This window comes from Polistes dominula, unplaced genomic scaffold, assembly GCF_049000335.1.
Source record: "Polistes dominula isolate Pdom_NZ unplaced genomic scaffold, Pdom_raw_medaka contig_31, whole genome shotgun sequence".
Lineage (NCBI taxonomy): Eukaryota > Metazoa > Arthropoda > Insecta > Hymenoptera > Vespidae > Polistes > Polistes dominula.
This window is the reverse complement of record NW_028300925.1, coordinates 2,397,949-2,423,350: the sequence shown is the minus strand read 5'-3', so window position 1 is coordinate 2,423,350 and position 25,402 is coordinate 2,397,949. Positions and strand designations below refer to the sequence as shown.

Genomic DNA, 25,402 nt, shown 5'->3' with positions numbered 1-25,402 from the left:
AAAGATAATAATCTTACATATAATTTGCAAGATTGTGTTCTTGTTGAACGTGAGTATCGAATCCATGTGGTACCGTGTCAAAATATTCTTTTCCTAAACCACATATGAAACAATTGCTTTCCATATTTGTTTTGACGTTTTCCAACTGGTCACGAAGTTCACCAAAAGCGTCGATGATTAAACCTAACAAATTATGGTAAATATAAATATCAAATATATTTTTAATTATAGGTATATAAAAATTCGAATTATACCTTGAATAATGGCGAGAAGAATAACGATGACGAAGAAAAAGAATGTAATGTCAAACATGATACGATAAACTTCATAATCATCGCCATCTGGTTCTCCAATTTCGTCACCAATACCACCACCGGCTCTTACACCTTTGTATAAGTGAAAAACGAAACACTGAAAAGAAAATAAACAAATAAATAAATATCATGCAACACATTTTTAGCATAGATGTTTGAATTATTCACATACCGTTAACATGTCGTGACACTTTTTATCAACTTCATCGTCTTCCTCTTGAATATAAAATTTTCTAAAGAAATTGAAGGCTATCACGGTATAAATGTATACTACGATTGTTAATAACATTACTGTTAGCACCAATTGTTTTCCGTTGTGCGTTACGGATTGTAAGATTGTTCTCAATGTTTTGAAACCAACCGCAACGTCTAACAGATGAGCAGCAAAGAAAAAGTTATTGTAATTTCCCAAAATCGAAAATGTGAAGTACCAGAGACTGTATAGAAATGCCTAAAAAAAAAAAATAAAAAAAAAACAATAATATTTTGTTTATTAAATATATTCCATATATTTTATTCCTCATAGAAACAATTTTCTCTTTTTAATATTTCTTACATTATCTGTGATGGTGACACCAGCTTTCCATACTTGATATCTCCAATCGATATTTACGATACTGTATAAACAAAAATATAATGTAATGAGATGAACAAATTAATTTTCAAGATCAATTCTGAATTATTTGTGATAATATTGTCCAACTTACAAATGTATCAAACCAGAACCTTCTTCTTCTTGTTGACTGAAAGATGTTTTTTCCATGCCAAGTAAATTACTGATGTAATCAAAATCATACGTCTCGCTGTACTTTTGTCTAACTTTCTTTTTGACAAATTTGTCCCAATAATTAACGGGAAATGTTTTAGCCGATATTACCATTTTATCCCAATGTGCTTTGATGTCATCTTCCTCAGGACTTTCAGCAATGTACAAACCATCGAATTCAACACGTCGTGCAATTTCTTTTTCACGTTTGAATATAGCTAATGGTACCTGTATATCAAATTATTTTTCACATTAAGATAAAAACAAACAAGATGAATAATTAAAATTCATTTAGATGACTTGATTTATACCTTAAGGTGATAATAAGCAACCAACATTGCTAAAGAAACGATTGAATGTAAAGCAGCCATTAGCCTCATAACATGTGCCATGTAATAAAAATCTTCCGAAACTTCAACAAATTCCATAGGATCTTCTTCTTCCTCTTCGGAATCATTTTCACCACTACCACTACCAATTTCTAAACCACTACCACCTGAACCAGATGAACCTTCACCCGACATGTCAGCTAATATATCAGCCATGGTATCATCAATACCATCATCGTCAGAATCCCCAGCTAGAGATGTAACCTAATCAAAATATCATATAAAATGAACATTATAAAATATATTATTATTATTATTATTATTATTATTATTATTAATTGGCGTTAGGAACTTGAATATTCATAATTCATAATTTATTTACCTTGTAGAACAGTAGCATGAAATTTATACAGAAGGCAAGAACAAGGGCAACGTATTTAAGATTATAAAAGTTTCTAGCCAAAAATGAGACAATGCGATGAGTATATTCCGAAAAATCAATTGACGATGCAGCCGATGGTTCGGTTATTGTTTCTTGTTTTGCTTCAGCTTCAACAGCTGCCATTGCTGCTTGTTGAGCAGCTGCCGCTTCAGCTGCTGCTGCTGCTTGGGCCCTTGCTTGTTCGCCAGTACTACAAATTTCATAGAAAATGATTTTAATTGTTAGATCAAATGAAATGAATTGTAATATTAATAAATATGATTGTACCCAAGTAAATCGACGAATTTAACAGGTGCATCAGATTCTCCAGTACCATCACCTGTCCTTGCACCTTCCTCACCACCACCCTCGTCTGGAGTACTTTCACCAGTTTCCTCGATACTCGATTGTGGTGTTGAAGTTGACGATTCGTGTGGTGCTATTTTTATTTGACCACCTTCCTCTTTTGTTATATCCATTCCGAAAGCTTGTACCTGTTTTTATCAAGGAGAACATTGTATAAACAATTTAATGTTTCGTATAATATTATATAATATGTATAAATAAACCTGTAAATTAGATTCATCCGGCGTTGGAGGTAATGCAGGTAAATGTCTCAATGGTTTTTCTTCTTCTTCTTTAATTTCAATAGCTGGTTCATCCATATGTGGTCCTCTCATCAATGTTAACAATAATTTCATGAAATAACCAATGACACAACCAACACCAAATCCGGAATAATAAAACGCATAAAATATCATTTTGAAAAAGCCAATAAATAATTCAGGTATCGTCATTTGTTGCATCTCTGTTATTTTGTTCTTAATATTTGTCGGTGAGAACATTGAAAAGAAGAAATAAATGCCATCCTTGAATGCTTGTATACCTCTCCTAATAGGATCTTTGTTTCTTTCTTCGTCATCTTCCGACATGTATGTATACGATGATTCTCTAGCTTTACCAATACCACCACTCTCTTCTACTGCCATTAATGCACTCGCATGTTGCATTTCAAATATCGCATCTTCGCAAAAATTAATAAACGTTTCTAATTTTTCTTTTTCACCAGCTTCTACTACTGTATTATAGAAATATGTTCTTTTTGATTCTTTGATTTGTGGTTTCTCCCATTGTTCTATGTTTGATTCTTTGATTTCGAAATATACCCGTTCTATTTTCTTATTACCACCTAAAATTTCGATTCTACCTAAGAATGGTTCGAAATAATTTAAAACAGAGCCAGCTGTTTCGAGGAATCTTGCCAATCTAGGCTCGTTTGGCATATGTTCCGAAAGATTGGTCAAAAGTACGGCAAGATTGAAACCAATTTCTTTCGCTGGTTCGTGGAAACGATCCATGAAGGCAACGTAATCGATCTTACCGTCGTGATTTGTCTCACAACATGCTAATAAAAATTCTATCTCATCGCTAGATATAAAACATATAATTATTATTACGTTTGGGTTTAATCATGTTAATGAAATATATTAAACAATAATTAGATTAATAACTCACTCGGTGTAACTTTTTTGTTGTTCCATTTTTTCTTTAAAATCTTTAGGATATACCCAACCATCGCTGTTAAGATCAACTTCTAAGAAACTGGGTGATGATACTAAATCTTTCAATTTTAAGAACATGTCGAAATATTTTAGAATTAATTCGACATTACCAGCTGACTCAACCAATGTGTCAACCATCTGTTTTCCGATAGTACCATTAACAACGTTTCCTGTATTAATATAAATACAAATATTAAATTGAATTATTTCTCAAATAATGAAAACATTATTTCTATTTGAATAATACCTTCCAACATTGATAACATCATAGTTATCATATCCTTTTGTAGATTCAATAATTCTTTCAAAAGATCAACTTGACTCGAATGTTTCGATAATTTATCTTGCATGTGTGAAAATAAAAATAGAAAACCACCAACTGCATCCCACAATCTCGAATGTGCTAAGGCCTGTTGATTTTGTGCGCAAGGTCCCTGAATGACTTCAGTAAGGGTGTTGAATACTTGACTAGCAACACCAATTGCTTTGAAAAAGTTTGCTTTACCAGCAGGATCGATTAATTCTTTACTCGAATAATGCCAATAAAAATCCATAATTGATTCTTGTAAACGTAATAAATAATCCACAGTACATATGACAACGTTTACCGTTGTCGTATTACCTGCTTGTGTTCTTAAATAATTTTGCCAATCTAAATTAACAAACAAAAAACAATTTGTATTACTCATAAACCCCCCTCCGCCCCACCGCTTCCCAACAAAAAATGCAAAGTAATTTCAATGATTAAGTTAACGTACCAAGATTGTGACCTTCACAAGTCAATTGTATAAAACGGAATAAAGCACAGGTAAATTCAGCATCGTGCATGTTCTTTTCACCAGCAGCACCTTCAGAACCAACACCAAGACCCTCAGCTTTTGTATTCCTTTCAAAAGCATCCAAATCAAGTACACTGCATGAATTCATAAGACCAGCGATTGATGTGAAGAAACCAACGTCTTTCTTTTCTTTCAGATGATTTAACATTCCTCGTTGTATTTCAATATTACCACCACGTAGAATAGAAATTCCCAATTCTAAGGTTTTCATAACCATTTCACTTGGAACACCTTTGCAAGCTGATATATGAAGTAACACCATTTCAGCTACACCACGATTTGCTAAACGTGCTTGATGAAAGAGTAGCTTTTGCTTTTCCATTTCTTGTTCCTATAAAAATAAAATGATATTTGAACAAAAAATAATATTTATATATTGTATATATATATTATAATAATTAAATTTAATAATAATTAACCCCTTAAGAGAGGAACAATTTTGTTTCAACGTGATACAACGCCGTTCGAGTTAACTCGAGCGTACAACTTAAAGGGTTAATTCAATTCATGGTAACATTATCTCACCATTAATTTGTGCATTGGCCTCTTGAGATTGCAATTGAAAATATAATAATAAGCATTGTTAATGATATTATAAAATAAATCATTGATTGAATTTAAAATAAAATTATTAATGCAATGATGAAGGCTGCTGCATAAAGATCTACTGCTAAATTAATTCAAATCACAAGTTACTAAATAAATATTATGCGTTATAATAGTATAATAATAATAATAACAATAATAATAATAATAATAATAATAATATTAAGGGCTATTATGCGTTTTTATTGTTAAAAGCGCATGATTTGTTCGATTTAACATCTTGTTCTTACCATAAGAAGTTTATGTGGCCAGGTCTATACGTTAAGTAATAAGTTAAAAAGAAAGAATAAAAATCCTTGTTATTTGTGGTATTAATTTTATCGAAATATTCATGTGGATTAGTTTTAAAAAAAAATAAAGGAATGTCATTCGTCAATTGGATTAATCGTTTAACATAAATATAATTAAAAAAAAAAAAAAAAAAAAAGAAATAATTAAAGTATAAAAAATATTTACATGAATAGATGCTCCACCCTCTTCCTCGCCACCACCACCACCTTCCTCTTCACCCTCCTCTTCTTCCTCACCGCAAGATTTGGATATTATTTGAGCGTAACTCATGTACAATGGATCTTCTTGAAGTGCACCGGATCTTTCTGTCATGGCACCACGACAAAATGTTGTCACCAATTGTGTCAATGGATCTGGTTTACTTTCATCTTCATCCTTGTCCATCTTTTTCAATTCTGCATCCTCGAATGATTGCTATACAATTTCAATGCACAATTACAATAGATTAATAGATTAATATTTATTAATAATAAATATATTAAGATATAAAATTAAATATAAATTTAAATAATAATAATAAAATATAATATAACATAATATAATAATATAAATATAATTAATAAATATAATAATAAAATAAATTAAATATAATGACAATAAATATAAAATTATAATAGATAATTATTTATAATTATTATTAATATTTATTCATAATAAATATATTAAAATATAAAATTAAATATAAAAAAAATAAATTATTATTATTATTAATAATTGGCATTAGGAACTCGAAAGTTCATAAAAATATAAAATTATAAATATAATAAAAATAAATATAAAATAATAACAAATTAATATTTATAATTTTTGAAGGGTAAATCACAAAAGTTCGTAACTTTATCATATTATTTCTAATTAAAATTACTTTATAACAAGTGAAATATTAATTTAAAAAAATTCACGAACTTGTCGTTCACCCATATGATAAAATATAAATAAATAATAATATTTAATAGAACTTTTTAAGAAATATTATTACCGTAAGGTCTTCAATCATTACTTCCTGACCTACATTTTCGTCCTGCAACCATAATTCATAGTACGTCCTTGCAAATATGTTTATTGCCCGATGCCTAAAAAAAAAAAATATTATAATATTGCAAACCATCATAATTAATTGGTCATATTAATTGTATCTTTTCTTCTTCTTCTACTTTTTTTTTTTTTTTAAATTATAATTTATTATAATAGCAATGCCTATTTATTACCTTCTCAACTTGTACAATGGTTCACTACGCAGACATGCAATCGCTGCTCTCTTTCTGGCTGCGCATAGCACACGTTTCCATCCATCTCGAGATGGTGGAGGTTTTGTCGCCTGTTAGCAGCATGCACACACACACATAACTAAATTCGTTAAAGGAACATCAAGAATAATTTCGACAACACAAATAATTACTTTTCAACGATAATAATCGCATAATACATTCATAATATTGTATTTGTACAAGCGCAAACGGAAAATCACTGATGTGTTCTTTAAACACCATCTCGATGCACGAGATATTTATAATTCGTTTCTAATTCTAAAAAAAAAAAAAAAAAAAAACCAAAAACAAACAAAAACAATTATTATTATTGCATTAGAGAGAGAGAGAGAGAGAGCGAGTAATCGAAATCTGTTAATTCAAGCGGTGGGTAGATAAATAAATTTTAAAAAAAGAAAAGGAAAAACGAAATCAAAAATCAAATAGGGTTTTTTTTTTTTTAATATCCCCTTGTATAAAAATAAAAAGTTCCCTAATAGAACAAAATATTGCAAAAATATTGAATACATGTGTATTTAATATTAAAAAGAGATTTAATGTCTTTAAATACACATGTATTCAATATTTTTCAATATTTTGTGTTACTAGGGGTTGTTTTGTTTAAACGAAACAAAATAAAAAAAAACGGGTTATATAATATAATTATTGTATTAATGAAAAAGAACAAAATTGCAATATACCAAAGTAATAATATAACTATTATAGGAATGCAACAAACGTAAATGAACAAAAAAAACGGGATACCTGGGCAAGGAATGTAGGGAAGTTTGACGGAAACAAGCGATCACCGCTCGTTTGCGTTGTATCGACACCACGGATCTGTATTGACTCTTGCTCTGCTGTTGTGGATGATCTATCTACTCGAGAGAACATAAAATGATGAAAGAAATTTATGAAAAAACAGAGAGCTACACGATAAGAAGAAGAAACTCAAAACAAAACAAAACAAAACAAAAAAAAAGAAAAATACATATAATAAGTGTACAACTTGTATTCCGCAATGTTTTGTATAAGGAAACTAGGGATAAAGTGAGGATAGGTAACCAAATGTCGGAAGATTTTAATATCCATAGCGGGTTAAAACAGGGGGACGCATTGTCATCCCTTTTGTTCAATTTAGTACTGGAATTCGCTGTCAAAGAAATGCAGAAAAGTAAAGATGGTCTACAGTTGAATGGGACAACACAATTGTTGACATACGCGGACGATATTGCTTTGTTAGGGAACAATGAAGAGTCATTAATTAATAATGCAAAAATATTAATAGATAATACAAAAGAATTGGGGCAGCAAAAAACCAAATATATGGTCACCGATAGAGTTCAGAATAGGCCTAGTACCTGGAACTTTGGTCGTTTGGGATAAAACATTTGAGCGGGTCAGCAACTTTAGGTATATTTATGCATGAGGATCAAAGGGAGGATCAAAAGGCGCACAAAATATTGGTCGGTATACCAAACGGGAAAAGATCACTGGGTAGACCGAGACGTAAATGGGAGGATAATATTAGATGGGATCTGAAAGAAATAGGATACGAAGACCACGAATGGAAGGATCGCGCTTAGAGACGGGAACAATGGCGGGATTTAGTATTTGCGGCAATGAACTTTCGAGTTTCTAATGCCAATTAATAATAGTAATAATAATAATGTTTTGTATGAACCATCTGCAATAAAATAGCGAAAGCGAAGTTGTACATTTACTATATATAATTATGAATAACTTTTGAAATGAACTATACTTATAATCAAACGTGTGTCTAGCAGTTTACATTAAAACTAATAATATTCAATATATTAACTTACCATATGTAGGCCGTAAAGTACTTTAGCCATGTCCGTAATTCTAGCAACTACATCCTCAAGTTGTTGTGCTTTGACTGGTTCCATGGCATCCTTTTTCTGTCCTAATTTAGAATACAAATAATGTTGCCAAGACATCTCATCAGCTGGATCAATTTTATCTGGCAACGTTAATTGGGTCTTAGCAAATTCGGCTATCTCATATTCTGGCATCTTCTTTAAAAATCTATCTTTGCAATGTTGAACGAGTTCTTGTTCACGACCAGCGAACAAATTCAAACCAACTGGTAATAAACGTTTCAGACAGGCAACCATTAAAGATGCTTGAACTTCTTTATCCTTATCTCGTTTTTTGTCACGGTGTTTCTTCTTTTTCTGTTTATTAATAGAAAAATTGAAATAATTATTTAATCTGTTCAAATTAATTTTAATAACAAATATGTAATAAATGAATGAACCTTTCCACCACCAGCCGGAGCAGTGCCATCCGAAACTGTTGTTGATCTTCTAGTTGCAGTTGGCATTATAAGAACCATGTTATCAATCTCGTTAGTTGATATGAAGTTTTGTTCTTCACGTAAGAAATATTGTGACTTTGACCATATGTTAAATATGGCGGCAACGTGATTGTAAAGATCTTCAGCTTCAGGTATATTATTTCTTAACCAATGATTCCTTTGCAAATCAACGTACTTGATCAAAAGAGGATAAAACGAATATATGTCTCGTACCAATAGTTGCCAATCTTCTTGTATCTGAGCTTCAACTTGTGAAGTATCATCCGTGGATGATTTAATAAATCCACGAAGTGATTCTTCTTTGTGAAACATGGTATCTGTACGTTTTCTAACACGTTCGGCCAATGGTAGAAATGGATCCTTGAGTAATTCTTCTGACGAATTGATAATTATCTGTTGAGTGTAAGCTGCGATTCGTGTCATCCATGGTGCATTTTCGTTGCCAATATTTTTCTTGATCAATTTTAAGACATTTTTCAATAATTGGTTCATGTGATCGCTGGTTACCATGCTAACGTATGTACCTTCGGTTGGGTTAACGTTATCTGGGCCTTGTGCCCACCAAAATGGTAAATATGAGCATAGTAATGGTAATATGACGTCAACAACGTGTGGTGCATCGTTGTAAGTTTTTTCAGATTCAACGAATTGATCGACTTCTGTTAAAATAGTTTCCAATGTTGGCATACTTGATTCCATCTTTGTCATAATGTCTTGAGCTTCCAACGAATGATCAGCGATACGATTTAAAAGTGAATATTGATTGTGTTTGTTTAAATGTGGTTCTAAAAAGGCAACTGGGAAACAACTGGAAAAGGCACCCAAACAGGAACCAAGATTTGGTTTGTGACGTTCGATTTCAGTTTTCAGGTACTTTCTGTCATGAGTTAAACTGGAATCTACACCCAGGGTATAAAGTGATGCCAACATTTTGTAAGATGCTACTTGAATTTCATCAACTGTAATATAAAACATTAACGTTTCAAGTTATTTAACATTTTATTCATTTAAATTTAGGTATAAAGGTGTTGACTTACGTAACAAATCACTTCCATATTCGCAAGCAGCAAGATGATCAAACATAGCAGTTAGAACTGGTAAAACGACACTGTTGATGTACGACAATGATGTTGAAGTTTTCAAATGTGTACCTCTGAGATGACTATACTTTCCCTCTTGAAGATTTAATATAGTATGGCCTAAATCGTCTGCAGTATTATTGAAAAATGTCAACATAGATGTTCTGATAAATTCGGGACAATTTTTCACCAAACTCTTAGCATCGATACCCTTAACAAGGACTTGCAAACAACGAACGGTTATCCTTACGTCAGCACCAAACGCAGCAAGCCTTGATCTTAACAAATTAGCCAATTTACAGAACAATGCAGCAACCATTTCTTTTTCTTTCAATGACGCCGCACCAATATTATTCGTAGCAGTTGCAACTGCTATAAAATAATTTCTATGTGTACTGAAATATTTTTCCATCAATGGTAATACAACTTTGCTGAAAAATTTGATATCTCTCGTTGACGTTTTAAAACTGTTTCTACGGCTGAACGTATCGGAAGGTTTCAATAGTTTCATGTTGATCGTCGCTTTGTCGAGATAAGCTATCAATTTTTCTAACAAGGAATAAGCAAAACGTAATTCAACAGCAGCACCAGCACCGGCAACTTCAGTTTCACCACCACGATTTGGTCTGTGAAGTTTGTAACCTTGATATTGCAAGTATTTTAAAAATTCTTGAGAACGTTCACGATCCTTGCGTTTTTCTTTATCAGTCAAGAGATCGTACGGTACCAATTGAGGATGAATACCACCACCTGAACAAAAAAAATGCATCTGAATGAAAACATGTAATTAAATAAATTTGTTATTTATTTCAAAAAAAAAAAAAATTAACCAACCACACGTGACAAGTTCTTCCTTCTTTTTCTTAGCCCAAATGTCATGAGCATTGTCTGCCAAACGTTCTGCCATGTTTTGCATTTCTCTGCTCAACGTTAAATTGGTCATGTCAACTGGATGAGGATTGTAATTAAATGGACTAGCAGAATCACCCTAAATCCAAACAAATTGATCAGTTAACGTATCATCTAATCATTTATTTTTAAATAATATTTTTAAAATGATATATAACCTGACTCTTGGATGATCTTCTCATAGAACTACGATTCGTCGATAGTACATCAACTTCAGCATGTTCGACACTCCAACCAATAGCCAAAAGTGCTTTTAAACTTTCTCTAACTGGTTCTTTGTAACGTTCTCTCTCATAATCGTTCAACATGTTGTATGGTTTCAATCTTGGATGAGTTTTATTAACATCTGACCATTGTTCACCATAAGTCCAACCATTTTCTAATTTTCTACTAGCCCATGCGTCGTGGTAATGTTCAGAAAACTTTTGTACTATTTGATTCAAATCGTTGTTGAGTACAACGCTGATAAATAAAATAATAATAATAATTATTTGTCAATGAAATAATTCAATGTTTATGTGTTAAATAATATAATTAAAATCTACCTAGACGTGTTGATGGGTTGTGGATTGTATGGGCCATCGGGTGATTGGGTTGACGTTGATTTGCTACCGTACCATTCATCTTCATAATTTTTGGACAATGAATAATCCGGTGGTAATGCACAACCAATAGCAGTCAAACAGGGTAAAGCTTTTCCAAATAATTCTGGATCATAATCCATTTTGGATAAAGAATCGAATATATTGCTGAACAGAACCATCGTCAAACGTTTTTCTTCGTCACTCGATGCACCATATGCTCCTTGGCCACCAGTTGATCCATAATATTTAGCACACCGATCGTAATGCAATGTAAGCAACTATAATAATAATAATAATATAATAAAAATATATTATAATTAATTATTTATAAGTTATGAATATAATAATATAATTTTACTTACTCTCAATGCGACTGTGGTGTACTCTGACAATTTGGAAACATCCACGGTTAATTTTCGAAGTAATTTGAGCAACATACTCGGTTGCATTTGACTGTAAAAATTCCAATTTAAATTAATATTAATAAAATATTAATATTAAATAAAATAACATATATAAATATACATATATATATATATACATAAATAGATATACTACGATAATAATAAAATCGTATACTACAATCGAGCATTTACATTCATAGATAAAAAATGTACTTTGACGTTTAAAAGTAGTATCAATGTGACTTACGAAAAATTAGACTCGTCAAGACATCTTGTCAAATCAAAAGAATTCAAATTAGTTCATTGACAAATTATCGAGAACGTTTGTTTCTTACCTGGTCAATGCAACGAGAAAATCTGATACAGCTTCACGTTGACCCTTAGTTAACATTCTATTTTTGCTAAGTCGATATACGGTGTGTAAAGTTGCATCCAATAAACTGGCATAATTATCAGCCTCGTTGTAAAACTTTGAATGTTTTATTAACAATGGTAAAATACTGTTTCCGATATATCGATTCATGGCAAGTGCCATGTCGGATTCGTATCCATCGTTCTATGTCAAACAATAATAAATTTTAATTATTATTTAAATATTATTAACAATAATATTTCATTATTATTATTATAGTTAATATAATAATTTATTTAATTTTTTTTGTTTAAATAAATATTAATTAAATAAATTCTTTTTATAAATATAAATTTTTTTTAAATATAATATAATAAATTAAATATTAATTTAATAAAGAATTATATTAAATTAATAATTCTTATAATTTATTTATATTATTATATTAGATTAATTAAAAAATTAATAATTATAAAGAATGAATGTATTACCCTATCCAACATAGTGGCAGCTCTTAAATCCGGTAAGAAAGCTTCCTCGAGTAATTTGAAAAACAATTCTTGAGTTTCAATTCCATAAACGCGTTCTAAGAACAATACGATACTTTGTTTATGTCCAGGTATCAATCCAGATGGCATATCACTTTTTGGTCTTTCTTCACCAGCAGCTGGATTATGTAACGTAAATCTTAATGATAGTACTCCTTGAAGATCATCCAATGGTACCAACGATCGTAAAATAGCTCTTGCACGAAGTGATTCATTTTTTCCTGTAATATTAATCTTGTTAATTAATATTTATCATCAGTTTACTTATTAACAATGTTCATTGCAATTTTCACATAAGAGATATATACATATTATATATATACATATATTACCAAGGGATTCCGAAGGGGATTCTGTGTTGGTTGTTAAAAAACAAAATAAATAATCTTATTAGGTCTTCATTTATAAACTTATTTTGTTGTTGTTTTTCTCAACTACTGACAATCTACATGATTATGATTTTGTATTATCTATGTTGATGCGTATAATATTTTTTTAAGATTATTGATAACAACAATTCAGATCAATTGACTTATATATAAATATAATTCTATTTCATATATTATTTTTCAAAATTAAATTCAACAAAAATAATAATATATCTACTGTGTATCATTTAAAAAAAAAAAAAAAAAAAAAAAAATAGAATAAAATAATATCGAATGGGACAAAATATTTGGTTGTCAACGATGAGACGATAATTAAAAATCAAATCTTTGTATGATGAGCATACCTTGCTCGATCACGGAAGAATCAGGTGCACATCGACCAAGTAAATCAACTAAGGTGCAATAAAAATTGAGAATAGCAGCACCCGTATCGATGTAATCTTCATCGTCATCTGATTCTGGTAGTGGATGTTCGAACTGTATTATCACTGCTGTACCCTCGGCTTCGTCGTGCACCTGTTTCAAAAGCTACGTTGATATTTGATTAGTGGAAATTACGAGCATGCAATTATAAAACAAATTGTTTAAATTATAAAGAAATAATGCTAATCTATGAGATATATAGTTAGAACAATAAACATAATTATTTACAAAAAAAAAGACAAGTCATTATTTTACGTATTTACATGGAAAATGAACATCACAAAAAAGAAACGTATATCTTCTTATTTTTTCTTTTCTTTTTTTCATTCTTTTTGAAGTGAAAACTTCTTTAGAATCATTACATGTTTAACATTGAATAATTTCGATATTTAAACATTTAATTTTCATGTAGGATAATTAATATTATTCTAAAAAATATGCATAATTAATTACAAAATTAAATTTAAATTTTTTATATATTTATTTATAAAATTATTACGCCTGTAAGAATGCAACCCTCCAGACACACTTGAAAATGTTGCTTGCGAGCGTCATCTGTTGAAACGGAATTGTTTTGTCTGCCCGAAAGATAGGCAACCCTTAATACATGAGTGTATAAACAGTTTGGGCTGCAAAAAAATTCTGTCTCTTCAAACTTCAAAGTGTGTCTGGAGGGTTGCATACCAACAGGCGCGCATTTTTTATAATTATTAAATAAATAATTACAACAAAAACTTATCTCATTGTTTCGAAACTTGCTTCTTTGAAGATTTCACTTCTAACTTGTGTGATTTGCACATATATTTTTTTTTTATTCTTACTTACAAAAATTCAATCGTGAACGTTAAACTTTAATCGATCAACAAAATCAAAGACTAGTCGGACTTACCTTTCGTCTATCGGCAATACGTTCGGACATCTTATTGGCATCAATTATAGCTCTCAATAAACCTTCACCCTCACCTCGTAACGCAGGACCCAAACATTCCGGTCTTCTAATCAACAAACGTATCACCAAGTTTGCATTCTCTTCAACACTTTCACCTAATGTCACATGGAAAATGTATTAACATTATCTTGAAAGATGATAAACGTAAATATAAACAAAGACAACCATTTTACTAACCATTTACCCATACACAAAACCTCAAGAAATCTAAGTAACGTTCACCCTCAACTGGATCCCAACCAAGATCAGGATAACCTTTTTCAACCAGTTCAGAATTCGATTGCAAACCGCATCTTGACAAATATATTGCTATTTTTTCCAAATAATGTTCCCTAAGGGCAAGTGCCAGTTCAGTGTTTTCCATCAATGAGGAATAAGCAACATCCAATGGCGTGGAACCTCTCAAAGATGGTCTGGCAAGTAGAATATTACTGTTTTCCAATAGGAAATCAAAATGATCGAACATGGCCTTTTGATTTTGTCTCGACGTACGACAGAAATAACAAAGGAATCTACAGCAAGCAACTACCATCTCATGAGATGTATCTTTTTCTTTGGAAGCTGCTTCCCCTTCTGCAGCTTGAGCTTGCGTCTGTGCATCTGATTGTGCCTGTGCACGTCTACCTAACGTGTTCATCATAATTGCCATTACGTTTTCGTGTATCCTAAGTACACGAATCAAATCTGGATGCTGGAAGAACGTGTGATTGTTCACCAATTTCCACAATCTCTCTCTGACTAGTTCCTCTTCTTCCTGAGACATTTGTACTGGTAATAATGCACGAATCTGACTCAAACCAACCCACATCGATGCAACGTCTTCTCTAGTTTTACTATTAATCACATAAGTTTTTTCCAATGCCCTTATCAATTCACCTACGGTGTCATATTGTCGTACAAGTAAACTAAACATTTCACGTACAAGTTTGGGTGTTTCAATTTGAGCTTCTTCCGCCCATTTTACTATAGTTGCTATTAAAACTTTACGAAATACTTCCTCAGGAGTTTTCTTTTCCGGTTCTGGTTCTGGTTTTGGTTCTTCCTCGAGTTCTTTAACGGCATTGATGAAATTAAATAATTTCTTCATGGCACCAGGCTTTTGTATTTCTTCTTCAGGTTCGTTCGCTGCATCAGCAGCTTCTTGCAATGCGTGCAACGAAACGTATGACATTAAATCGTTATGAAATTCGTTCATCTTGGCTACCAATTCCTCGCCACAAGGACAATTTTCCGAATCTTCTTCCGGATCGAGACTTTTGAAACTCAATATGGCATTCATTTGTTCACGAGGTGGACAACGAAATTCTCTCGTTTTTTTCGCAGCTACGGCAGATGGCAAATCGGATTGTTTGATGTCAATGTAACGACGTAATTGATCGGCTTGCAAATCACCAACGAAATCATGACTGAAAGCTATGATAGATTCTACACGATGACGTAATTGAATGTCATTTAAATGATGTAGAAGATAACACATTTGCAACTTTGCACCCTCTGCCATTTTCATATGAAGCAAACCCTTTTTGTGCTCATCTTTGCCTTCTGCAAAATGTTACATTAAAGTTAGTAACTTTGTTGAAGAAATTTGATCATAAATATATAAATAAATAATAAAATAAAGTTTATTAGTATTTTGAAATCTAACCTTTGTCAAATGTTGGGTCCCAAGTTTCAGGATTGATCATAATAAGTAATTTCATGACATCTTCGTTTCTAAGCATTCCAACCAAAAGTAATCTGTCTACCAATTTTATCAATGGCCTGTACAAAAAAAATTAAAAAATCATGTTTATTCAATTAATATTATTATTTTCAAATGAAATATCATTGGTTTATTATATCACGTACAAGAATAAATTTTCATTGCTGCCTCCTATTGGATCTCGATTATGAACCTGATTGACTTCAACTGCCTCGTTTAATGCCATCATCACGTAATCTCGTACAACATCGAGTGGAAAATGTGGACTGTATAAACTTCTTATATTCTCGATGGTTTGATCGCTGGAAGGAATTCGCCTTGATAGCCGATCGATTAGTAATGGATTCACATCTACTTGAAAATAATTATTCTTACCTTATATCAGTCATCTTCATTTGTGGTCGTACTGATTCGGTTTCTAAATATCTAAGACTATGTTTCATTTCAGGATCTTCGTACAAATCTTTCAATTCTTGACCTGTCAATATATATATATATATATATTAATACAAATTATAATAAATTTAAATAAACATTAAGTATAATTTAATATATTATAATTAAATTTATACCTAAAGGTATGATAAATTCATTTTTGCAAACTTCCATCGTAGTTGCATGAGACTCGAGATGCAATGCTATCAATAAATCGTAAAAACCTTGACGTAATGGTCCAGACATGTATTCGGCACGGATAGCGTACAATAATTGTTTTTGATCAACATGTTGACACAATGCATGAGCTGCTCTGTAGTTCGATTGATAACACAATGCAGCATACAACGTCAATGTGTGAGCGTGAAAACTAAATATCAACAGCAATGATATTTTAATGATCTTATAACAAATAAACTAAAACATTTGTACATTTAAGATTTTTCAGATGAATGTACCTTAAAAGTTTGTCCATTTCAATGAGTTCAAGAATATCTATACATCTATCTTCTTCAGGAATATGTAATGCCAACATTGAAATGGCATCTTCGCAAAGCATCGACCAACCTCTGATATCGGACAATTTCAATGCGTGCACCTGAAGCGATTGATTCGGTACTCTTGCCCATTGATGTGGTTTCAGACATTGTACTTTCAGTCTAGGTGGAAATTGTGGGATTACATGACGTTCGGAATTTTGTAAAACGGCTGCTGATAATGGTAAAGTTGTAGACGTTCTTCCAAGTTCAATTTGAAGGATCTCTTTACTTGTAGCTTCGACAAATATTGCTGGGAATAATTTGGTGTCAGGTTCCATCTTGAATTTGTGACTTGTTTCTTTACCCTCGCAGGTGAATGAAATACAACCTGTCGCAGTGTCAACGAAACAACCGACAAACATTCCTTGGGATGCACCCTTTCCCGATGCATCTTGAGTAACTTCGTTGTATAATTCGTCAGCTCTTACCATGTAACAACTTTGTCTATCAACTCTGAAAAAAAAATTATTCAATTGTTAAATGAACATCTTTTTTTGTGTATATCAAATTTTGAAATAAAACTTACTGTTCTATTGGACGATCATAATCATCCGTAATGACAACCGAAGCTTTTCTAACACGGGACAAATTAAAATCCTTCGTGTGCAAATGATATTGCGAAGTTACCCAACCAATGTATACATGGGTTGGATCTTGACCAGGAAATATTCTGACACCGTAAAAATATTCGTTCATTAATTTTAAACATTCGGCGTCAAATATTTCATTACCGATTGCTTCAACACCTGTTCCAGTCAATACTGACATTATTTTAGGTGCGTTACGTTCCGGAATTTGTGGTGGAACTACTTTCAAATCGGTCTGTATAAAATAGAAAAAAAAAATGATTAAATTAAAATTACAATATATTTCATCGAGTATATAAAACTTACGGTTGAGACACGAATTTGTGCAGTTTTACTTCCAGTTTTACTTGCTGTAAGTGTTCTTGTACTTTTATCGGATACGTCAGAACGTACTTGTGTAAGTTCCGGCGTTTTAGCTTTTGCCTCCGGTGATTTTGCTTTCCTCGAAAAGAATCTTTAAAATAGAGAGAAAAAAAACAACGTTGAAAAATTTTGTTAAGATTATATTTCTTTTTTTTTTTTTAAACATTAAAGTTAAACCACATAAATGTAACACGCGAATTTTTACTTACACATCTTCCATTTCTTTGCTAAGCTTTCTAAGAACGTTAATGAGTTCAAATTAATCTTATAATTGAATTTATTTTTAACACTTTACCGATATATATATATATATATATATATATATATATATATATATATATATTCAAATTTTAAATTAACATTATAAAAATACCAAGCATTTTTTTTTATATCGTATGAAATAATATTTGTATGTTCGGTAAAGTATTAAAAGGAAATCATTTTGAAATTAATGTTTACCTAAATGGTGAACGACCACGTTTCTTTTTATCATCTTTGACGTCACCATTCATCTCTCCGTAACCATTCATTTCTGATTCGTTGACAGCACTATCCATAGCTCCAGAACGTGACCCATAAATCGAACCTTTTCTAGGTGGTCTCATAGGTTTATTTCTTTGCATTGGTATTGGTGATTCTTTTGCCATTTCATCAGCTTCAACAGCATCTTCAGAATAATTTCTTTGTAAACCTGTACAAAAATTATTGTCCAATTATATTATTATACAATGAAATAAAAAAGTGGAATATAATTATAATACCTTTGATATCACTCATACTAAATCCAGATTTCATGATTTGTTCCATTTGAGCCGATGGTGCAGCTTGTTGGGTTTGTTCATATTGTTCTGATAAAAGTCTGCTCTGATGCATTTTAATTTCTTGCCATCTTCGTACCTTCTCATTTTCTGATATAAACGTTGATAAACAAATAACAGGAAGGGACAATCGTAAAAATTCCCAATTAGCTTTTTCCATTGTTTCGAAAGTGTTGTGAGAAATTTTCAAACATGGTGGTGTGTCAGAACCAGCAGGAATTCTAGCAACGTCTATCCTTGTATCGGCCATGTCATCGGTATTTTCAAAAATTGGTTGATCCTTCGTATACCAATACGTGACCAAACGATTCATATTTCTATAATATAAAAATAAAAACCCCCAAAAAAATAAATAAAAGAGATCAAACAATTGATAAATTGAATGACGATTGTATGATTTATGTATAATTAGAAAAATAAAACTTACACGCAAAAAGGTTCGTATCCTTCTTGCAAACCACAAGTAGTGAAAAATTTCAATGTATTCACGTCCTGACCAAACGTCAATTTAGCCTTTTGACCAACACCAAGTGTAAAAGCAGGTACAAATGAATCACCTTGTACATCGGCAAACGATGTTTCACCTCCGAGTGCATCCATCAGAAGTTCTCCGTTTAATGAAAAACCTAAATTATATTGTATTACACGTTAACATTAATATTATTCGATTAACGAACAAAGTTGAGAGAAATTCTGGAATTTTTCTTTTTTTTTTTTTTAATTATAATTATACATAAAAAAATAATTCAAGTAAAATATAGAATATACAAAAAAAAATTGTTGTGTCAAATTTTCTTTTTGCGTTAATACAAATCCAGAATTTGTCTCTTAATGTTTCTAAATTTGAATTACGAAGTAAAATCAACGGCAACATTTAAGCAAGACATAATAATAAAGCTCGATTATAATTAATAAAGAGCTAGGAATATTAAAAAATAAAAAAAAATAAAATAAATAAAAAATTAAATGAAATAACTTCGTACATGAAGATGGGATTGATTAAATTCATTATTTACGACAAGAGTAGTAATAGTAGTAGTAGTAGTAGTAGTAGTAGTAGTAATAATAATAGTAATAATAGTAGTAGTAATATAGTAAAAAAATGTATTTTATATAATAGATACCGCAATAAAGCAAATGCGAGAAGTAATAAATTAATTAAAACCAGTACACATGCATGCGAATTTATGCATATATTACTTAAACACGTAAGGTGACCTAAAGAGATGTAACGGATAATGTTCTCTACATGGAAAGTATGTATAATAATACTACGCACATATGCACGGTATTGGTTCTGGAATATAAGCAATGATATTGTTATACGGGAATGGTCAATAGAAAAAAAAAATAACAGATATTTTTTTCTTTTAACAAACTTAAAACAAAGGATATATATATATAAATATATGTAAATGTTAAACAACGATATTATTATAACTTTGGATGAAACTTCATTTTATTTTAATTCATTTGTTGTGTGTCGAATTAAATATCGACGAAATAACGTATCATAACGTATATAATTTTGGATTTTGAAAAATAATAATTTAAAAAATATAGAAGAAGAAAGAAGGGAAAATATTGTTTAATAAAAAAAAATATACTAAACAAACAATAATAAAAATAAGAAAAAAATATGTTTCAAATTATGTGAGCATCGAGCAGCCATCCTCCAAAGCGATATTAATGTTTTCATCGGTTACATCGTGTGAATTAGGAATCAGTATTTGGATTAATGATTAATTAATTAATTAATTAATTAATTATATGAATCACGAAAGCACTGTATTTTTTTTTTGTTTTTTTTTTCTTTTTTTTAATAAAAATAACAGTATAATGCTCAGTAGAATACTGGATACCACAAAGACACTTCGAATATAAAACGATATTTCGTTTGACAAATTACATGATGTTATTTATTAATAATGATAATAAAAACCAGGACTGTGTGACTGGCTTTGCTGGTTAATAATTCCAACATATATACGGAAATATCATATATATAGATATATTACGATGATATTATATGATAGGATGATAAACAATTAAAATTAATTAACACTTATTTTTTGTTTTCACTTAGCTGCCAGTAATTTGACGTGAACAAATATGATCAAGGTATACAAACCAAAAATATATACATGGAAAAACACGTAGATTATTTTTTAAAACATCAATTCAGATTCGCGTATCTTTAATTAATTAATTAATTATTATTATTATTATTATTATTATTTAAATAGATTAAATGATAAAGATATAATATGTATTATAATTCTATACAAACAAATATTGTACACACAAGGATTTTGTTTCATTATTTTAATATATCAAGTAATTTTTATTTTTATTTTTTTTTTTTTTTAATACTAATCAAACTAGCGGATTCTGTATCCAGTAATCTAACTATATGTATATATATAATCAAAGTATATATGTATGATGTATATGCGTTTGAATTTGATTCATCCTAAAGTTACACCAACCAGTAGTAATTGGCAAAAAATAAATAAATATATATATATATATGTAAATTGCATGCATTATAATGTGAACAAATTCATATACACACATGGTGTTATACATAAAAGTGCTATGAATATTGTGTAACAAAATTTAAAAAAGAATAATAACATTTAACTTTTGTCTTTTTTTTTTTTTAAATAAAAAATAATTGAATAGAATACACAATTATATTTTTTAATACACACACACACGTTTAAAACAATTATATTCCTCGTAACAATACGCGATCTAATTATTATTATTATTTTTTTTTTGCTAATAATAAATAATATGTACAAAAATTGAAATAAAATAAAAAATATACATATATATATATATAAATTTAGGAATAAAAAAATAAAATGTTTGAACTACCACTGGTAAGGATAACACACACGGATCATCTAACACGCGCTTTATACATACATACATACATACATACATAGATATGTCTCTTTTACATTGCATATCATGTATTTATGTGTTATATACAATATACAATGTGTATATATCACACATAATATTATATATATATATATACATATACATATATATAATGTTTATATAGCTTTTAAATGGCAGCTGAAGCATTCGTTTAAAGATTCCGTCTTACTAATAGTTCGGTCAATTAGATCCAGGAAAACCCCGACAACATCTCCAACCTGCCATTGCTTGCCGAATGTTTCGGCTGTGCCCGAGTATACTTTTTCCTCCTTTAAAACAAAATGAACATGTTCAACAGTCTTGTTTGTTCATCAATTTGTATAAAAACCACGTCGAATCGTAGTATTCATAAACTACTACATAAACGTTTCGATGGGGATGAAAGATTTCAATAGAACTTTCACGACGACGATTATTATTATTATTATTATTATTATTATTAATATTAATATTAATATTATTATTTGTTGTTTAAAATTAATATTATTATTATTTTTCTTTTTTGATACGTAGGTTTGTGTGTGAGTAATAGGATGATCTTGTAAAATTTATTTCACAAAGTTATACAGTTCCGTCGTATTTTTCTCACATAGTATTATTCTTATTATTATTATTATTAAATTTATGATGTTTATTGATGAAATCGTTTAGCCTGAATAATAATAATAATTATATTATATCTTGAACAAGAACAAGAAGAACAAGAACAACAAAAAAAAAAAAAAAAAAGAAATGATTTTTGCGTGACTAGTAGAGACGGCGATTTCATAGTGAAAGCCACACACTCTCTCTCTCTCTCTCTCTTTCTTTCTCTCTTGTGTGAATGAAATATTTCAGCGATTTCATTCGTCTTGGAGCAAGGATGCAGAAAGAAATAAAAAACCAAGTCAACATGAAATAAACATATATAGAACGAGACAAAGACAAAAGTAGTGACGTAAAAAAACAAATCAAAATATAAGTGGACCTCTAGTGACTATCGGAAAATGTGACTCTTACTGATAGTTCTGTCTGCGACGTCAATGAAACAGCCAACTATGTCGCCCACTTGATATTTGTGACCAAATGATTCGTGGGTACCAGCGTGTACCTTAGTTACCTGACATTCACGATGATTTTATGGATTATTTATATTATTCTATATACTTTTAATTTAAAAAAAAAAAAATAATAAATAAAATAAAATAAAATAAAATAAAATAAAATATAAAATAAAATATAAAAGAAAAATATATTAACGTTGATTAGGCCACCGAACTTGTATGTTCTATCGTTCGGTCAAGATCTTCGCTAGATTTAATCAAATAATTCATTCATTCACCGTCCTACTACGTTCAACAAATAATCGCATCACTTATTGTAACTAAAAAAAAAACACACACAAATTATACAAAATTTTCTTCGATATCGTTTGTGAGAACAAAAAAAATATATATAATAATAATAATAAATTACGCGATTACCATAATCAACTTACATACATCGTGATCAAATGTTTCGATATATATATATATACAGTCTCGTTATTCTTATATAATACGTTTGGTTAAATTATCTTGGAAGATCTAAGAAATTAGATATAAAAATATTTGACAGATGATCCGGTTACTTACGTTATATCCATCGAATGCCCAGGTATTCTCGTCACTGCCCAACATACTTCCTGGCATACAGTCAGCTTTGGCCCAACCAACGCGCATAGGACCGGCTGTTAAAACTTCAAATTCGAAATACCATTTTCCACTGTTAACTGCATAATGTTTTTCCACCCTGTATGTTCTGAAGTATAGTTGTCGTAATCTATTAGCTTCTAACAGTAGAGCTATAACACAAAATATGTAATATATAAATGTAGGACGAACGCCTCCATGCTAAACTTATCGGGCATTCGTGAGAATGATTGGTCGGTGGGCCCTGGATAGCTCAATTGGTTAAAAGAGCAGTCGCCCGGAAAGCGAAAGATCCGTGGTTCCAGTCCCGGTCCAGTCGGTCCAGCGATCCAATTTTTTTCACGAATCCCACATAAATTTAACTATTCATATAATAAAACAAAACAAAAATGTTGAAACTTTACTTACCCTCGTGTTGTTCACCGGTTGGTGGATCAAGCATATAACCGTAAACAAGAAGTGTCCTAACAGTTTCACTTGCAGTATCTCGATTAGCTTTTTTAATGGCTTCGTCTACTTTAGGGTAGGGTACCAAATGAGGACTCCTTCTCATTTCAGAATCCTCGTTCAATCCATAAGTCCAACCTTGACTAATTCGTTCCTTAGCCCAAAGATTGTGCGTATTTTCTGCCAATTGATCTACCAGTTCTTCCATTTTAGGGGTTAAATTGATGGCACTGAGATCAAGAGGTGCTGGTTTGTAACCACTGCTTTGTAAAAAAGGTTCGTTTGGTAATCTTAAGGTTTTTATCCTTGACGGTGGTTTGTCCATTGTAATGTAATATCCAAGTGCTAATATGGTTTTCAACGTTTGCACGGCCAATTGTGTGTCATATCGTTTTTCAGCTGCTGGTAATCTTTCAAACTGGACGATACATGGATGAATTTTTCTTAAATCGTCTCTGTGTTCACCGTATATCCATCCAGCTTCGATTTTATTCATTGCCCACATTTCATGAATGTTTTCTGCTAATTTGTCTCTTATTTGTTCGACGTAACTCGGTAGATTGATCATCGAAGTATCAACCGGTGAAGGAACAAATGCCGTGTCATCTTCCACTAACCATGGTCCAGCTAATACAACTTTATTCATATTACCAAAATAAAAACAAGGATCCAATGAAAGTATTTGTTGTGGTAGAAGACTTTCTACGAGAGGTGAAAATTCTTCAGGTGGTTGATACTTCAATCTACCATGATCACCACCGAGAAGAAATCTACAGGATAATTTTGATGAACAACTGATAGCTGGGAAAAACATTCCGTCTAAATTAAAATTTCTGAATGATCCAGCAACGTGTGTGCCATTGAAGGTGAATGATATTACAGGAACCGTCAAATCCAACGAACAACCAATTACATCGCTTTTTCTAATAAATGGTTCAGTAGCATTTTGTACAACCTGTGTTTTTCTACCACCTGTCCAAAGATTAGCACCATCATAACCGAACGAATAAAGATCATCACCGACACCATTTCCACCCCATTTTTCACCTCCACCTGGATACGGCATATAACTGTAATATAATAATAATAATAATAATATTAAAGAAATCGATAATTAATCAATTAATATAAGTATCAATATTAAATATTAATAAAATATCAAATGATATTTACCCAGCTGTGTTGGCCCAACCTATCCGCAAATGTGGCATCATGTGTGTTGTTTGTTCAATATGATCGACGGTAACTTCGAAATACCATTTCTGATATAACGCTGAACCCTCGACTCTACCCACAAATATATTTGGCCTTATGCTAGCCACGTGATCAACCAGTTGCGTTTGAAGAAGTAAATTTTTTCCAGGAAGCAAAAAATCACATATATTATTTTGAGATGATCTAACAGCTACTCCATTACCGACGCAAAGTGAACACAACACGTCCAAAACTTTTGGATCTCTGCCATGTTTCTCGAGAAGAGAGATTATCACTTTTATATGTTCATCCTAAAAAAAAACAAAGACAAATCATGCTTGA

At 30.9% G+C, this 25,402-nt stretch overlaps 1 protein-coding gene across 1 annotated transcript in view; it reads right to left on the bottom strand.

The window, feature by feature from the left end:
* LOC107064648 (Ryanodine receptor) overlaps nucleotides 1-25,402 on the bottom strand; it is a 40,107-nt gene that overhangs the window by 1,543 nt on the left and 13,162 nt on the right. The window contains 46 exon segments of the mRNA XM_015317551.2: nucleotides 18-183; nucleotides 255-411; nucleotides 487-765; nucleotides 871-931; nucleotides 1,022-1,308; nucleotides 1,392-1,673; nucleotides 1,792-2,041; nucleotides 2,119-2,324; nucleotides 2,400-3,258; nucleotides 3,346-3,562; nucleotides 3,640-4,044; nucleotides 4,151-4,562; nucleotides 4,757-4,777; nucleotides 5,068-5,091; nucleotides 5,294-5,542; nucleotides 6,108-6,201; nucleotides 7,141-7,253; nucleotides 8,202-8,573; nucleotides 8,657-9,675; nucleotides 9,754-10,545; nucleotides 10,630-10,783; nucleotides 10,863-11,166; nucleotides 11,250-11,566; nucleotides 11,651-11,741; nucleotides 11,940-11,963; nucleotides 12,028-12,248; nucleotides 12,536-12,813; nucleotides 12,925-12,945; nucleotides 13,326-13,497; nucleotides 14,294-14,448; nucleotides 14,531-15,895; nucleotides 15,999-16,114; nucleotides 16,202-16,372; nucleotides 16,431-16,533; nucleotides 16,628-16,860; nucleotides 16,949-17,482; nucleotides 17,556-17,851; nucleotides 17,923-18,070; nucleotides 18,189-18,215; nucleotides 18,439-18,670; nucleotides 18,741-19,114; nucleotides 19,225-19,423; nucleotides 22,749-22,848; nucleotides 23,363-23,571; nucleotides 23,828-24,936; nucleotides 25,040-25,371. Of these exon segments, the coding sequence (XP_015173037.1) occupies nucleotides 18-183; nucleotides 255-411; nucleotides 487-765; nucleotides 871-931; nucleotides 1,022-1,308; nucleotides 1,392-1,673; nucleotides 1,792-2,041; nucleotides 2,119-2,324; nucleotides 2,400-3,258; nucleotides 3,346-3,562; nucleotides 3,640-4,044; nucleotides 4,151-4,562; nucleotides 4,757-4,777; nucleotides 5,068-5,091; nucleotides 5,294-5,542; nucleotides 6,108-6,201; nucleotides 7,141-7,253; nucleotides 8,202-8,573; nucleotides 8,657-9,675; nucleotides 9,754-10,545; nucleotides 10,630-10,783; nucleotides 10,863-11,166; nucleotides 11,250-11,566; nucleotides 11,651-11,741; nucleotides 11,940-11,963; nucleotides 12,028-12,248; nucleotides 12,536-12,813; nucleotides 12,925-12,945; nucleotides 13,326-13,497; nucleotides 14,294-14,448; nucleotides 14,531-15,895; nucleotides 15,999-16,114; nucleotides 16,202-16,372; nucleotides 16,431-16,533; nucleotides 16,628-16,860; nucleotides 16,949-17,482; nucleotides 17,556-17,851; nucleotides 17,923-18,070; nucleotides 18,189-18,215; nucleotides 18,439-18,670; nucleotides 18,741-19,114; nucleotides 19,225-19,423; nucleotides 22,749-22,848; nucleotides 23,363-23,571; nucleotides 23,828-24,936; nucleotides 25,040-25,371 (13,550 nt within the window).